The following is a 14,340-nucleotide window of genomic DNA, read 5'->3' as shown; positions in this document are numbered from 1 at the left end:
TCAAAATACTTATGAATCATATTGCACACCAAAGGTTAATTTCCATTTATATATATATATATATATACATATATATATATATATATACACACACACACACACACACACACATACAGAGAGAGAGAGGGAGGATTTCTATAAACCAGTAAGAAAAAGATCAGCAACACATTAAGAAAAAGGGGAAAAGAATATGAAAAATTCACAAAGAAGGAAATTCAAATACTTCTTAAACGTATGAAAAGATATACAACCTCCTTCATGATAAGAGAAGTGCAAACTAAAACTACACTGAAATACTTTTTTTTAAAATGAGATTGGCAAGGATAAAATTCTGGTAACATACCATGTTGGTGAGAATATGGCAGAAGACAGGCATTCTCGCACATTCTTTTCTGGTGGGAACACACTAGTGAGCAGTTTGACTATATCTACCAAAATTACAACAATTCTTTTAAGATTTATCCTAGAGATATACATACATATGCAAAATAACATGTAGCAAGACTGCATATTACAGCATGACTTGTAAGTGAAAAAGTCACCTAAATATCTATCAGAAGTTTGACTAAAAAATTTTTGTTATATTCATGCAATGGAATATTATGCCACTTTTACAGAGAACGAAGGTTCTCTGTAGGTACTGATATGGAATCATATACAAAAAAAATCAGAATTTAGAACAGAAAGTATAAACCCACAGCTACTATTATATTTAGTAGTGAATAATATTATATTTAACACATGCTTTTCCCCTAAGATTGTGAACAAGATAGGGATGTCTGCTCTCATCATTCTGTTGAACATTTGTACTGAATCTTCTAGCCAGGACAACTAGTCAAGAAAAAAACAAATAATATAAAAAAGAATGTATATGTACAACTGAGTCTCTTTGCTATACAGCAGAAATTAACACAAAATTGTAAATCAACTATACTTCAATTAAAATAAATAAAAAAGAACCAATGAAGAAAGTTTCAAAGAAAAAATAAATAAATAAATAAAAGGCATTCAGATAGGAAAGAAGTGTAGAAAGAAGAAAACTTACCAACCTAGAATTATATCTAAACAGTCAAATTATCCTTCAAAAGTGAAAGAGAAATAAAGACTTTTTGTCAGACAAACAAAAATTGAGGGAATTTGTTGCTAGTAGACCTGCCTTAAAACAATGTTAGAAGAGGTTCTTCAGAGAGAGGAATATAGGTTCAAAACTCAGATCTTCATAAAGAAAAGAGCATTAGAGAAAAAATAAATGAAAGTAATAAAATCTTCTTTAAAATTCTTAATTAATCTAGTATATTAACTCTTCAAAAATAACAGCAACAGTGTATTTGATGATTACAGCTTATGGATAAATGAAATGACTGACAGCCTGCTCTAACGGAGAGATTGGAAATACTCTGTTATGAGGTAGTTACTTCAAGTAACTACTGTATTGTTTTACTACAGTGAAGTAATATAGTGTTATTTGAAAGTGGACTTCGATTAGCTGTAAATGTGCACTGCAAAATCAAGGGGAAACCACTAAAATCTTTAAAAAATATAACTGATATAAGTTAAAAGAGGAGAAAAAAATGAAGTCATATAAAATGCTCAATTAAAACAGAGATGGCAGAAAATGAATAGAAGACCAAACAATAAGAAAATAAGACTCAAGTACATGTTCTCTACAAAAAACCCACTTTAAATATAAAGACACGGGTAGATTAAAAGTAAAGATAATGAGGAAGACATACCATGCTAACATTAATCAAAAGAAAGCTGGAGTAGCTATATTAATTTCAGACACAGCAGTCTTCAGAGCAAGGAAAATTATCAGGAACGAAGAGAAACATCACATAATAAAGAAGACATAACAATCTATAACGTAAATGATCCTAACAACAGAGCATCTAAATATGTGAAGAAAAATTTCATAGAACTTCAAAGAGAGACAGATTAATCCACTACTGTAGTTGGAGGCCTCAACACTCCTCTATCAGCAACTGACAGATCCAGCACGCAGAAAAATCAGTAAGGACAGAGTTAAACTGAACAGCACCATCAATCAACTTCATCCAACAACAGCAGAGTGCACATTCTTCTTAATCTCACATGGAACATTCACCAAGATTAACCACAGTATGGGCTATAAAACACACCTTAACAAGTTTATAAGAATAAAGATTATAAAAAGTATAATAAAAATCCCAGCTACATTTGTTGGAGACAAATCAACACACTTGTAAATAAGACATGAGTCAAAGAAGAAATCTCAAGAGAAATTTTGAAAAAATCTGAACTAAATGAAAATGAAAATACAACTTATGAAATTTTGTGGGATGCAGTGAATGCAGTATTTAAAGGGAAATTTATAGCACTGAATGCATATTTAGAAAAGAATAAAGATCTAAAATCAATAATCTAAATTTCAGCTTAGGAAACTCAAGATAGAAGATCAAATTAAATCCAAATTAAATAAAATAATAAAATTTAGAGCAGAAATTAATGAAACTGAAAACATGAAATCAAAGAACCAAAAGCAGGTTCTTTGAAAAGATCAATAAAATTGATAAACTTCTTACCAGCTTAACTAAGAAAAAAGGATAAGACATGAATTTACTAATATCAGAAATTAAAGAGGCCATCACTACTGATGTCCTGGATAATAAAGGAATGGTATGAACAATTCCATGCACATAAATTTGATAACCTAGATGAAATGGACCAATTCCTTGAAAAACACAATCCACCAAAACTCATAAAAGGAGATACAGATAATCTGAGTAGCCCTATATCTGTTAAAAACATTACATCAATAATTAATAACCTTCCAAAATGGAAAGCACCAGGTCCAGATGGGTTCACTGGTAAATTCTACCAAACATTTAAAGAAGAAATTATACCATTTCTTTACAGTCTCTTCTAGAAGGCAAAGGAAACACTTCCTAACTCAATCTATAAAGGCCAGCATTACTCTAATACCAAAACCAGAAAAAAGACATTACATGTTATTATACATGCATCAAAACCCATCAAATGTACAACACAAAGAGTGAACCCTAATGTAAACTATGGACTGTAGCCAATAAGGCTTTAGATTTATAGAAAAACTCAGCAGAAAATACAGAGAATTCCCATATATCTGCTCCCCTACCCCAGGTTTCCCTTATTCGTATCTCGTATTAATGTGATAAATGTTATAATTAATGAGCCAATATTGATACACCCTTATTAACTAAAGCCTATAGTTCACATTTCCATGGATTTTGACTTTTATGTTGTACAGTTCCAATGGTTTTGACAGATGCATAATGTCACTCATACACTTTAAAAGTATCATACAGAATAGTTTCACTGCCCTAAAAATGTCCTGTGACCCACCTAGTCATCCCTCCGTTATACTCCCCAAACTGTCAACTACTGACCTTTTTGATACTGTCTCTATAGCTTTTGCTTTTTCCAGAATGTCATATAGTTGGAATCATACAATGTGTAGCCTTTTCAGACAGGCTTCTTTCACTTAGCAATAAGCATTTAAGGTTACTCCATCTCTTTTCATGGCTTTATAGCTTATTTCTTCTTATTGCTGAATGATATTCCATTTTATGGATGTACCACACTTTGTTTATCCATGCACCTATTGAAGGACATCTTGGTTGCATACAAGTTTTGGCAATTATGAATAAAGCTACTATAAACATTCATGTGTTTGTTTCTGTATGGACACAAATTATCAACTCACTTGGGCAAATGTCAAGGAGCACAATCACTGGATTGTATGGTAACACTATATTTAGCTTTGTAAGAAATTGCCAGACTGTCTTCCAAAGTAGTTGTACCATTTTGCACTGCTACTACCAATAAATGAGCAGCTTCCCTTTTAGGATATATGTTCTGCAAATGTTTTCTTCCAGTCTGTAGCTCACCTTTTCATTTTCTTAATGGTGTCTTTTGCAGAGGAAATCTAATTAATCAAATTTTTCATTAAGCCTTATGCTCTTTATGTCTTATCTAAGAAGACTTTCTCTAATCCAAAGTCACAAGGAGTTTTTCCCTTATGCGTCTTTTTAGAATTTTTTTAGTCTTAGCTCTTACATTTAGATCTATGATCTATTTTTAGCTAATTTTTGCATATAGAGTGGGGAAAAAGATAATGTTCATTTTTTTGCATATGAATATTCAATTGTTTCAGGAACATATATTGAAAAGACTATCATTTCTTCATTGAATTATCATGGCGCTATTAACAAAAATCAGTTGACCATGTAAGTGGTAGTCTCTTTCTGGACTCTATTCTGTGCCATTGATCTGTATGCTGATACTGTATTGTCTTCATTACTGTAGGACAATAGTAATCCTTGAAATCAGGTTGTGGAAGAGATCATATTTTGTTCTTTTTCAAAATTGTTTGTCTGGTCTAGGTCCTTCATCATCTTGTCAGTCTGAAATTTTGGCTGGGATTATACTGAATCTTTAGCTTGGTTTCCAGAGAATTAACATTTTAAGATTATTGAGCCTTCCAATTCCTTCATTTATGTAAGTATGTATGTATGTATGCCTTTAATTTCAGCAATGTTTTGCAGTTTTCAGTGTACAGGTCTTGCACATATTTTTAAAAATTTATTTCTTTTTCAGTAAATTACAATTTCCAATTGTTCATTGCTAGTATATAAAAATACAACGGATTTACATAGATTAATCTTTTATCTTGTGTCCTTGCTAAACTCACTAATTAGCTCTAGAGGGTTTTTTTTTTCTTCCTTCTGGTAGATTCTTAGGATTTTTGGCATAGATGATAATGTCATCCTTGAATAAAGACAGTTAATTATTTCCTCTTCAATCCGTATGCCTTTTTTTTTCCTCGCCTTTTTGCTCTAGCAAAGACTCCCAGTACAAAGTCGAAAAGAAGTGATAACAGTTGAACAGAAGTGATCTTAGAAAGCATTATCTTCCACCATGAATTACGATGTTAACTGTAGGGTTTTTATAGATGCTCTTCATTAGGTTGAGGCAATTTTCTTCTATTCTTAGTTTGCTGAGTTTTTAGCAGGAATGGATATTCAATTTTGTAAAATGCTTTTCCCACAACTATGAACATCATCAAATGATTTTGCTTATCAATGTCATTAAAATGGTGACAAACATTTGGTTTTCAAATGTTAAGAAGCTTGTATATTTAAGACAAAACTCACTTGGTAATGAGGTATTATCCTTTTTGTATGTTGCGAGATTTGATTTGCTAATATTTTCTTAAGAACTTGAAGTCTATGTTCATGAGGGATATTATTCTGTAATTCTCTTTAACTGAACTGTTTTTAGCTGGTTTTGTTATCAGGGTAACACCAAGACTAGCAAAACAAAATTGGAAATGTTCCCTTCTCTTTCTTTTTTCTAGAAGAAATCATGTAAAATTGATATTATTTCTTCCTTAAATGTTTGATAGAATTTTCTTTTGAGGCCGTCTAGGCTGGAGCTTCAGGGTTTTTTTTTTAATTAATTAATTAATTTATTTATTTTTGGCTGTGTTGGGTCTTCGTTCCCGTGCGAGGGCTTTCTCTAGTTGCGGGCAGCAGGGGCCACTCTTCATCGCGGTGTGCAGGCCTCTCACTGTTGCGGCCTCTCTTGTTGCGGAGCACAAGCTCCAGAGGCGCAGGCTCCATAGTTGTGGCTCATGGGCCTAGTTGCTCCACGGCATGTGGGATCTCCCCAGACCAGGGCTCGAACCCATGTCCCCTGTATTGGCAGGCAGATTCTCAACCACTGCGCCACCAGGGAAGCCCGTGGAGCTTCAAGTTTTAAACTGCAAATGTTCAATTATAAAAAACAGATATAGTGCTAGTCAGGTTATCTACTCTTATCTAGGTTTTAGTCATTTGCATCTGTCAAGAAATTAGCTTCATCTAGTTACCATATTTATTGCCATAAAGTTGTTCACATTATTTCTTATTATTCTTGCAATGTCTGTTGGATTTGTAGCAACGTCCTCTCCTTCATTTCTGATACTGATAATTTGTGTCTAGCTAGAGGTTTACCAATTGTATTAATATACTGAGTTATACTGATTTTTTCTATTTGTCTTTTTTATATTCACTCAACTTTATTATTTACTACTTTCTGCTTATTTTGAGTTTAATGTGTTCTTTTTCTATTTGCTCAAGGTGTACACATGATCATTGATTTAAATACTGTTCTTTTCTAATGTAGGCATTTCCCTCTAAGCGCTGCTTTGCTGCACCCCACAAGTTCTGACATGTATTTTCATTTCATTCAATTCAAAATTTTTTTTTTTTTTTTTTTTTTTTTTTTGCGGAACGCGGGCCTCTCACTGCTGTGGCCTCTCCCGTTGCGGGGCACAGGCTCCGGGCGCGCAGGCTCAGCGGCCATGGCTCACGGGCCCAGCCGCTCCGCGGCACGTGGGATCTTCCCAGACCGGGGCACAAACCCGTGTCCCCTGCATCGGCAGGCGGACTCTCAACCACTGCGCCACCAGGGAAGCCCTCAAAATATTTTTTATGTTTCTTTGTGATTTCTCCTTTGACCCATGGCTGTTTCAAAGTATGCCGTTTAATTTCCATATATTTATGGAATATATTCCATATATTTATATATATTCCATATATTTATGGATTTGGGGAATAACTCTTAGTTTGATTTTGCTGTAATCTGTACTAGTTTCCTAGGTCTGTTATAACAAACTGAGTGTGAGCTCTGCCCAATGTCCCGCATGTTATGAGGACTTTCCACTCAGGGTGGTGGGAATGCCAACTAAGCTATTCCCCATCCCTTCTGAGCCCTGGAAATTGTTTGGCCTACTGTGCTTTCCAGTGGGTCTTTCCTTGGACTCTAGAGCTGTGCTTCACATATGCACAATCAGCACTCAGCCAGAGATTTGAGGGCACCCCTAAGCAAATCTCTTTAGCTTCCTCCTCCCTGATACTCTGCTACACAAATACCAGTCACCTCCACCTCCCCAAATGCCAAGCTCTACTAAGACTGCTGGGCTGTTTGTGCTTCTTCTTTCTGCTCTGCAGCACGGAAACTACCCTCAGACAGTTTCATAATGCTCACCTCCTTTCCTTCCTCTCAGGCATCACGATCCTGTGCTGCCTGTTGTCCCATGTCTGAAGATGGTCACCCTCCTCCACCTTTGTGCTAACTTTTCTAGTTTCTGGAGTGAGGGTAAATTCAAGTCTATTTTCTCTCCCTTACAGCTTGGGTGGAATTTATTCATTCTTATAATTTTACTTTTGGTGGCTACGCTAGAGATCTCAATATGCATCCGTGACTTTTTTTTTTTATTTATTTTTGGCTGTGTTGGGTCTTCGTTGCTGCACGTGGGCTTTCTCTCATTGCGGCGAGCGGGGGCTAATCTTGGTTGCAGTGCGCAGGCTTCCCATTGTGGCGGCTTCTTGCTGCAGAGCACAGGCTACAGGTGCACGGGCTTCAGTAGTTGTGGCACACAGGCTCAGTAGTTGTGGCACGTGGGCTTAGTTGCTCTGTGGCATGCGGGATCTTCCCAGACCAGGGCTCAAACCCATGTCCCCTGCATTGGCAGGTGGATTCTTAACCACTGCGTCACCAGGGAAGCCCCGCATCCCTGACTTTTTATACAACCTTAAGACATTACTTTTACCACTTCCTGAATAATGAGAGTATCTGACAATTGTCTGAATCACTAAGTCCTTCCTTTTGGGCTATCATCTGCACATATTTCATTTATACACATGCTATAAATGCCACAAGACACTACTATTATTTCATCTTAAAAATCAGTATTATTTTATATTTACTCACTAATGTTCCCTTTATTTTGTCATTCTTTCTGCCTGAAGAACTTCCTTTTGCATTTATTGTTGGGTAAATAGAGACAATATTTCTCAGATTTTGTTTGTCTGAAAAGAAAATCCTCATTTTGCTTTCATTTCTGAAAGTTGCTTTTGCTGAATTTTTTTTTTTTTTTTTGTGGTACGCGGGCCTTCACTGTTGTGGCCTCTCGCGTTGTGGAGCACAGGCTCCGGACATGCAGGCTCAATGGCCATGGCTCACAGGCCCAGCCACTCTGCGGCATGTGGGATCTTCCTGGACCAGGGCACGAACCCGTGTCCCCTGCATTGGCAGGCAGACTCTCAACCACTGCGCCACCAGGGAAGCCCTGAAAAGGGAACTTGAGGTTGGCAGTATTTTTCTTTGAGCACTTTAAGGATCTCAATCCACTCTGTTATGACTTCCATAGTTCCTGCTTTATTGCTAACCATTAGTATTAGTGTTTCTCCTTAATGTGTCTTTCTTCTCCAGTTGCTTTACAAAATTTCGCTTTATCTTTGATTTTCAGGAGTTTGTGATGTTCTGAGGAATGTTTTGCTTTGTATTTTCCCTGACGGGGGGTTCACTTGCCTTCTTGAATCTATCAGTTGATGTTGTTGTTCATTAGGTTTGAAAATTCTCGGCCATCGTGTCTTGAACTATTTCTTCTGTCCCATTCCCCCTCTCCCTCTTTCTGGGATATTAATTACATGTGTATTTGATCTTTTTGAGAATGCCTCACATATTGTCTTTTCCAGACATACTTTTCTATGAATTTTGGTTTAGATATTTTCTGTTGACCTGTCTTCAAATTCACTAATCTTCTTTTCTGCTGTGTTTAGTCTTCTACTGGCTTGGCCAAAAAGTTCATTCGGTTAACAAATATGTTGTTCAATAAAATTCCTGGTGAAGATGAAAAATGTGTCTTTTATTTTTACTTAAAACCGAATGAACTTTTTTGCCAACCCAATATTAAACCCATCAAATGAGCTCTTAACCAGATATTGTATTTTTGAGTCCCTGAATAACCATTTGATTGTTTTTAATTCTTATTTTCTAGTAATACTTTAAATGTCTTCATTTTTTCCCACTTTTTTCTTCTATTAAAAATATGCTATTTAGGGACTTCCCTGGTGGTCCAGTGGCTAAGACTCCAAGTTCCCAATGCAGGGGGCTGGGGGTTTGATCCCTGGTCAGGGAACTAGATTCCACAAGCCACAACTAAGAGTTCACATGCCACAACTAAAGATCCCACACACAGCAACTAAGACCCAGTGCAGCCAAATAAATAATTATTTTTTCAAGCCTCCAAAAACAAGGTATCACTTTAAAAAAATGTTATTTAAAAACCTTTGTCTATAAACTTTAATAAAAGGGTCATCTATGAGACTGCTTCTGTCGTTTTTCTCATGATTATTAGTCACATGCTCCTGCCTTTCCACAGGTCTAGCAATGTTTGGCTCGCTGTCTCCTCAGCAATTTATCCATTTTTCTCCCTACTTGTGCTGGGAGTGTTGGCCTGCTGTGACTTATTTCTCTTTCCTGGAAGAAGGTCCTCCCTTCCTCCTGGGATTTCTGTGCCTTCAATTTAAGGAATACCCAACTATTATTGCTTTTATTTTTTGAGAAGCTGCTTGAATGTTGGATACTACCTGGGTGATTCTCTTCCTAATTTCAATTTTATCATCAAAAGATTACAGTAGCACTTCAGCTGCTCAAAAGTCATCCAGCCATTTCACTTGTTAAGAACAGTGAACAAGATAATCTTCTGAAAGGCCAATATCAGTGACACAAAAGTGAATCATTTTTTACGCACAGAAATTCTTAAGAATACACACACACAGACACACAAACACAGCTTGTGCTGTGGTAGAAAGAGCACAGAATTTGAAGAAACAAGATCTGGCCTAAATACTTTTGTCATTTACTAGCTAAGTGACCCTAGGCAAATAATTTTTCTATTTTTAAAACTTAGTTTTCAATTCATAAAGTTGTTGCAAAGATGAAACAGTATATTTTAAAAACCCTTATAAACAATAAGCGCATTGTAAGATGCCTTACATAATATTATCTAGTTTTGAAATCTACATCTAAAAGCTGTAAATTAAATAAACATGGGGATGGGGTGTAATAGATACACTGGCAATAAAAACTGATAACCAACAGTAAGTATGATATCAAGGGAGAAGTAAACACTACTTTTAAAGTAGCAATAAGAGCTCAGGGCGAGCAATTTCATTAACAGGCTTAAACAGCCCTTACTTATTTCAACAGACCCTGAAACTACTACTTTATCTCAACACAGCATACTGACTGATATTTGTGACAAGAAGCTTGTATCTGAAGGAAAATCATATCCTATATATTATTATTAAAGGAATATCTAACAAAATTTTGAAAGACTACAATCAAAAATGACTAAAATAAAAATTCTAGTTGGGTGATCTGCAAGTGGATAAGTTTCTACTTAGAAACCAAAGCTTTTATGTCATATGACCTTAGAATGATTACACTGATGAATAAAATGAAGAATCTGCATCATTAACTCACTCCTACTAATAGAACACTTTATAAAAAGCATGATTTTTCAGAACTCTTAGAAGAAGACACGTAAGAGACTATGGCTAAAAAATGATCACAGGAGAGGGTGAAATCAACGTTTTAGGAATGACAAGATGGTTACATGAAGAAAAGGTCAGAGACATAAACGATAAGGTCCTACTGTATAGCAAAGGGAACTATATCCAGTCTTGTAAGAGAAATAAAAGGGAAGAAAAGAAAAACTCAGACAGGGTATATGGCACAGGTTCTTGAAAGCAAGAATCATCTGAAGAATGGAAGAGCATGGTTGTGAAACAGTTAATACACTAAGCTTTAGTGACATTTACAAAAATTATTACAGGGAAATGGTATAATTGAAATAAACTGGGCCAAAAAATGGTTGTGAAAATATATTTATGGATGAGTTAAAAAGATTACTAGAGAGTTGATTATGGAAACAGACTCAAAATGTCAGGGTTACCAAGAAAAAACAAGATTTCAAAAAGTACTATATATAGGAAGTCAAGAACTGAAATGAAAAAAACAGGTACATGGTCCAATATAAAAGAAGAAAGTCAGTACCTTGTTGTTGAAAACGGAGACACGACGAGAATCTTTTCCACAGACCTCCGTTACAATACGACTGTTCAGTTATTATTTCCCTAAAACTTTAAAGTCAGCATAGAAAAGGCAAAAGTGGTCTAACTTCTGTGTACAGTAAGATCTCATTAGCTGTTAACTGTTATTATTTGCTAACAAAGCCTAAGGTATATTAACCAGGTTCTAAAACAGTAATCTGAAAAGACCTCTGTAAAAACAATTAAAAAAATAATTTAGTTATCTTATGAATAAACCAATATACCTTAGCAAGTGATTTTACAATAGGATTCTCCATTATCCCCTTGAGGAAAATTAGGTCTATTTCTTCTGCTCCTGTAGATGAGGGCAGCTCCGTAAGGTTATCCAACACTTGCTGCATTGCTGCTGAGATAAAAGCAATAGTAAAAAAAAAAAAAAAAAAAAAGCAAACCTTAAATTCCAAGCTATTATGAAATACAACTATAAAATAATTCAAGTAAAAAGACATTATCAATTACCACTCTTTTGAAAAGTCACATTTAAAGAACTGAATTGTTGAACAGTAGAAATTTCAAATGCACTTTCCATGAATTAGCAGGATAGGTTTTTACATGCAATTTGGGGTTTACCACACTATATAAGGCATACTTAGAACCTTATACTTGTTTTTTATTTTTCAAATTTAAAAACATTACTCAAGAAGAAATATAAAATTGTAATAGAGCAATAAAAAAAAGATTAATCAAGAAACTTCCAACAAGCCCAGAACCAGATGACTTCACCAGTGAATTCAAGAACTAAAACCATTACTTCACAAAGTCTTCCAAAAAAAAGTAGAAGAGGAAGGAACGCTTCCCAACCATTCTGTGAGATCCTGATACTAAATCCAGACGAAGACATCACAAGAAGACTACAGCCAATATCTTTTACAAGTACAGAGGCAAAAATCTTTAATAAAACACTAGCAAACTGAATCCAGCAACAAATGAAAAGGATTGTACACAATGACCAAGTACAATTTATCCCAGGAGTGCAAGGGTGGTTTATCAACATATGATAATCAATCAATGTAATACACTGTATTAATAAAACAAAACCACATGGTATCTCAATAGGCACAGAGAAAGCATTTGACAAAATCCAATACCTTTCATGATAAAAAACATTCAACTAGGAATAGAAGGAAATTTCCATTTCCTCAAGGGCATCTATGAAAAACCCATAGCTAACATCATACTTAATGGTGAAAGACTGGATGCTTTCCCATAGATCAGGAACAAGGCAAGGATTTCTACTCTTGCCATTTCTACTCAACACTGTACTGGAGGGTCTAGCCATGGCAGTTAGGCAACAAAAAGAAATAAAAGGCATCCAGGTGAAAAATGAATAAGTAAAACTATCTCTTTTTGCAGATGACATGACCTCATATATAGAGAATCCTAAGGAATATATACAAAAGATTTATTAGAACGAAATAAATGAGTTCAGTAGGGTTGCAAGATAGAAGATCAAAATACAAAAATGAATTGTATTTCTATACACTAGCAATGAACAATCTGAAAATGAAATTAAGAAAACCATTCCTTTTATAATAGCATTAAAACAATAAAAATCATTAGAAATAAATGTAACAAAAGAACTGTAAGATTTTTACAGTGAAACTATAAAACATCATTGAAAGAATTAAAGAAGACTTAAATAAATAAAAAGATACCCATATTCATGGATTCTATAGAAGACTTACTGTTGTTAAGATGGCAATATTTCTCAAATTGATCTACAGGTTTAATGCAATCCCTATTAAAATCTCAGCTCCCCTCGCCCTTTCTGGTAGAAACTGCTATATAAGCTGATACAAAAATTCATGTGGGAAATACAATGAACCCAGTATAGCCAAACAATCTTCAAAAAGAACAAAGCTGGAAGACTCACACTTACTTCAAAACTGACTAAAAAGCAACAGTAATCAAGACTGTGTGGTACTAGCATAAAGACATATAACTGAGAGTCCATAAATAAATACACTTTACGGTCATTAGATTTTCAACAAGAGTGGCAAGACAATTCAAAGGAAGAAAGAACAGTCTTTTCAAAAATGAATTTGGGACAACTGGATATGCATATGAAGAAGGTACAGCTAGACCCCTACTTCATTCAATATCATAGCCTTAATTTTATCCAGATTAGTTTTATTAATTTTATTTTCCCTTGATGCTTCTTTAGAATCAGTCTACTAATAGTGGTTTGTTTTTAATATTTTTATTTTTTATTAAAATAAAACATTGTCAAAAGTCAGATTGTATTACTAAGTGGCTTATAATGAAATACAGCAGTTCTCTGTTCCATGCTGTCAGCCTCCTTCCCAACTTATCCTACTCTACAGAAGCAACTACTTTGAATTTGTTGTTTCTTTTAATCACAGCTGTATTTCTGGGTAATGTGCTAATATTGCTACTTTTTAATTTACCCATGTTATATATTATTTATTTTTGTTAGAGTAGTACTAGTGTGATGCTTTTACTTCCCCCTATCTCCACACTGGCACTTTTTATTTATTTTTATTCATTTATTTGTTTTGGCTACCCCATGCAGCATATGGGATCTTAGCTCCCTGATCAGGGATTGAACCTGCACCCCCTGCACTGCAAGTGCACAGTCTTAACCAATGGACCGCCAGGGAAGCCCCCAGACTGGCAATTTTTAAAATAAAATCTACAGTTAGTGCTTTTCATATAGGACTCCTACAAGTTTTTTCCCAAATGTTCCAACAAACTTCTCCCATTTCTATCAGTTTTTCCAAATGCTCAAATATCAGAACTATTCCCTGACTTATAACCCCGAACTCTCTCAAGTATTTTTCTCTCGCACTTTAATTGGAACAGGTTCACCTTTAGGTCTCCTTCTCAGTATGTATAAATGAGTGACAATTTTGGAAGTAAAGAGGTAAACAGGAGAAAAATGTGCATTTACAACAAGCAGAAGGAAAACTGATATTGAGGTAAGATGAAGACAGAAGACACTAGAAAATAAAGAATATAAGCAAAGTTTACTTCATAATTTTGCTTGAAGTCCAAAGTGTACTCTGGGCAGGGAACAACAGAATCAACAATCTGTAGAAGTATTCTTACCCTGTGGCTATAAACGTACTTAACTCTACTTTTCATGAGCACTTTTTTCTTTCCTTTGACATTCTATGTATGTCTTTATTTTTATTTCGGAAAATTCCAAACATACACAAACGGAGACAATAACACACCCAACAATTATCAGCTCTAACAATTAGCAACTCATGGCCAATTTTGTTTCATACCCCCACTTTCTAACCTACATAGCTTTGAGGCAAATCCCAGCGGTCGTATTTCAGTGTTTATGTCTACAAGATCAGGACTCTTTTTAAACAATGTAACAATACTGTTAGCACACCTAACAAAGTAACAG

General features: G+C 35.0%; 1 protein-coding gene across 1 annotated transcript in view; it reads right to left on the bottom strand.

Annotated features, from left to right (window-relative positions):
• The window catches only part of PALS2 (protein associated with LIN7 2, MAGUK p55 family member), a 102,206-nt gene that overhangs the window by 38,276 nt on the left and 49,590 nt on the right, over nt 1–14,340 (bottom strand). Inside the window, exon 2 of the mRNA XM_065883743.1 lies at nt 11,186–11,304. Coding sequence (XP_065739815.1) covers nt 11,186–11,302 — 117 coding nt within the window. The 5' untranslated portion in view covers nt 11,303–11,304. The remainder of the gene's footprint in view (nt 1–11,185; nt 11,305–14,340) is intronic.

Source organism: Phocoena phocoena, chromosome 9 (assembly GCF_963924675.1).
Source record: "Phocoena phocoena chromosome 9, mPhoPho1.1, whole genome shotgun sequence".
NCBI classification, from domain to species: domain Eukaryota; kingdom Metazoa; phylum Chordata; class Mammalia; order Artiodactyla; family Phocoenidae; genus Phocoena; species Phocoena phocoena.
Note: the sequence above shows the minus strand (reverse complement) of the source record. Positions and strands in the feature narration are given on the sequence as shown.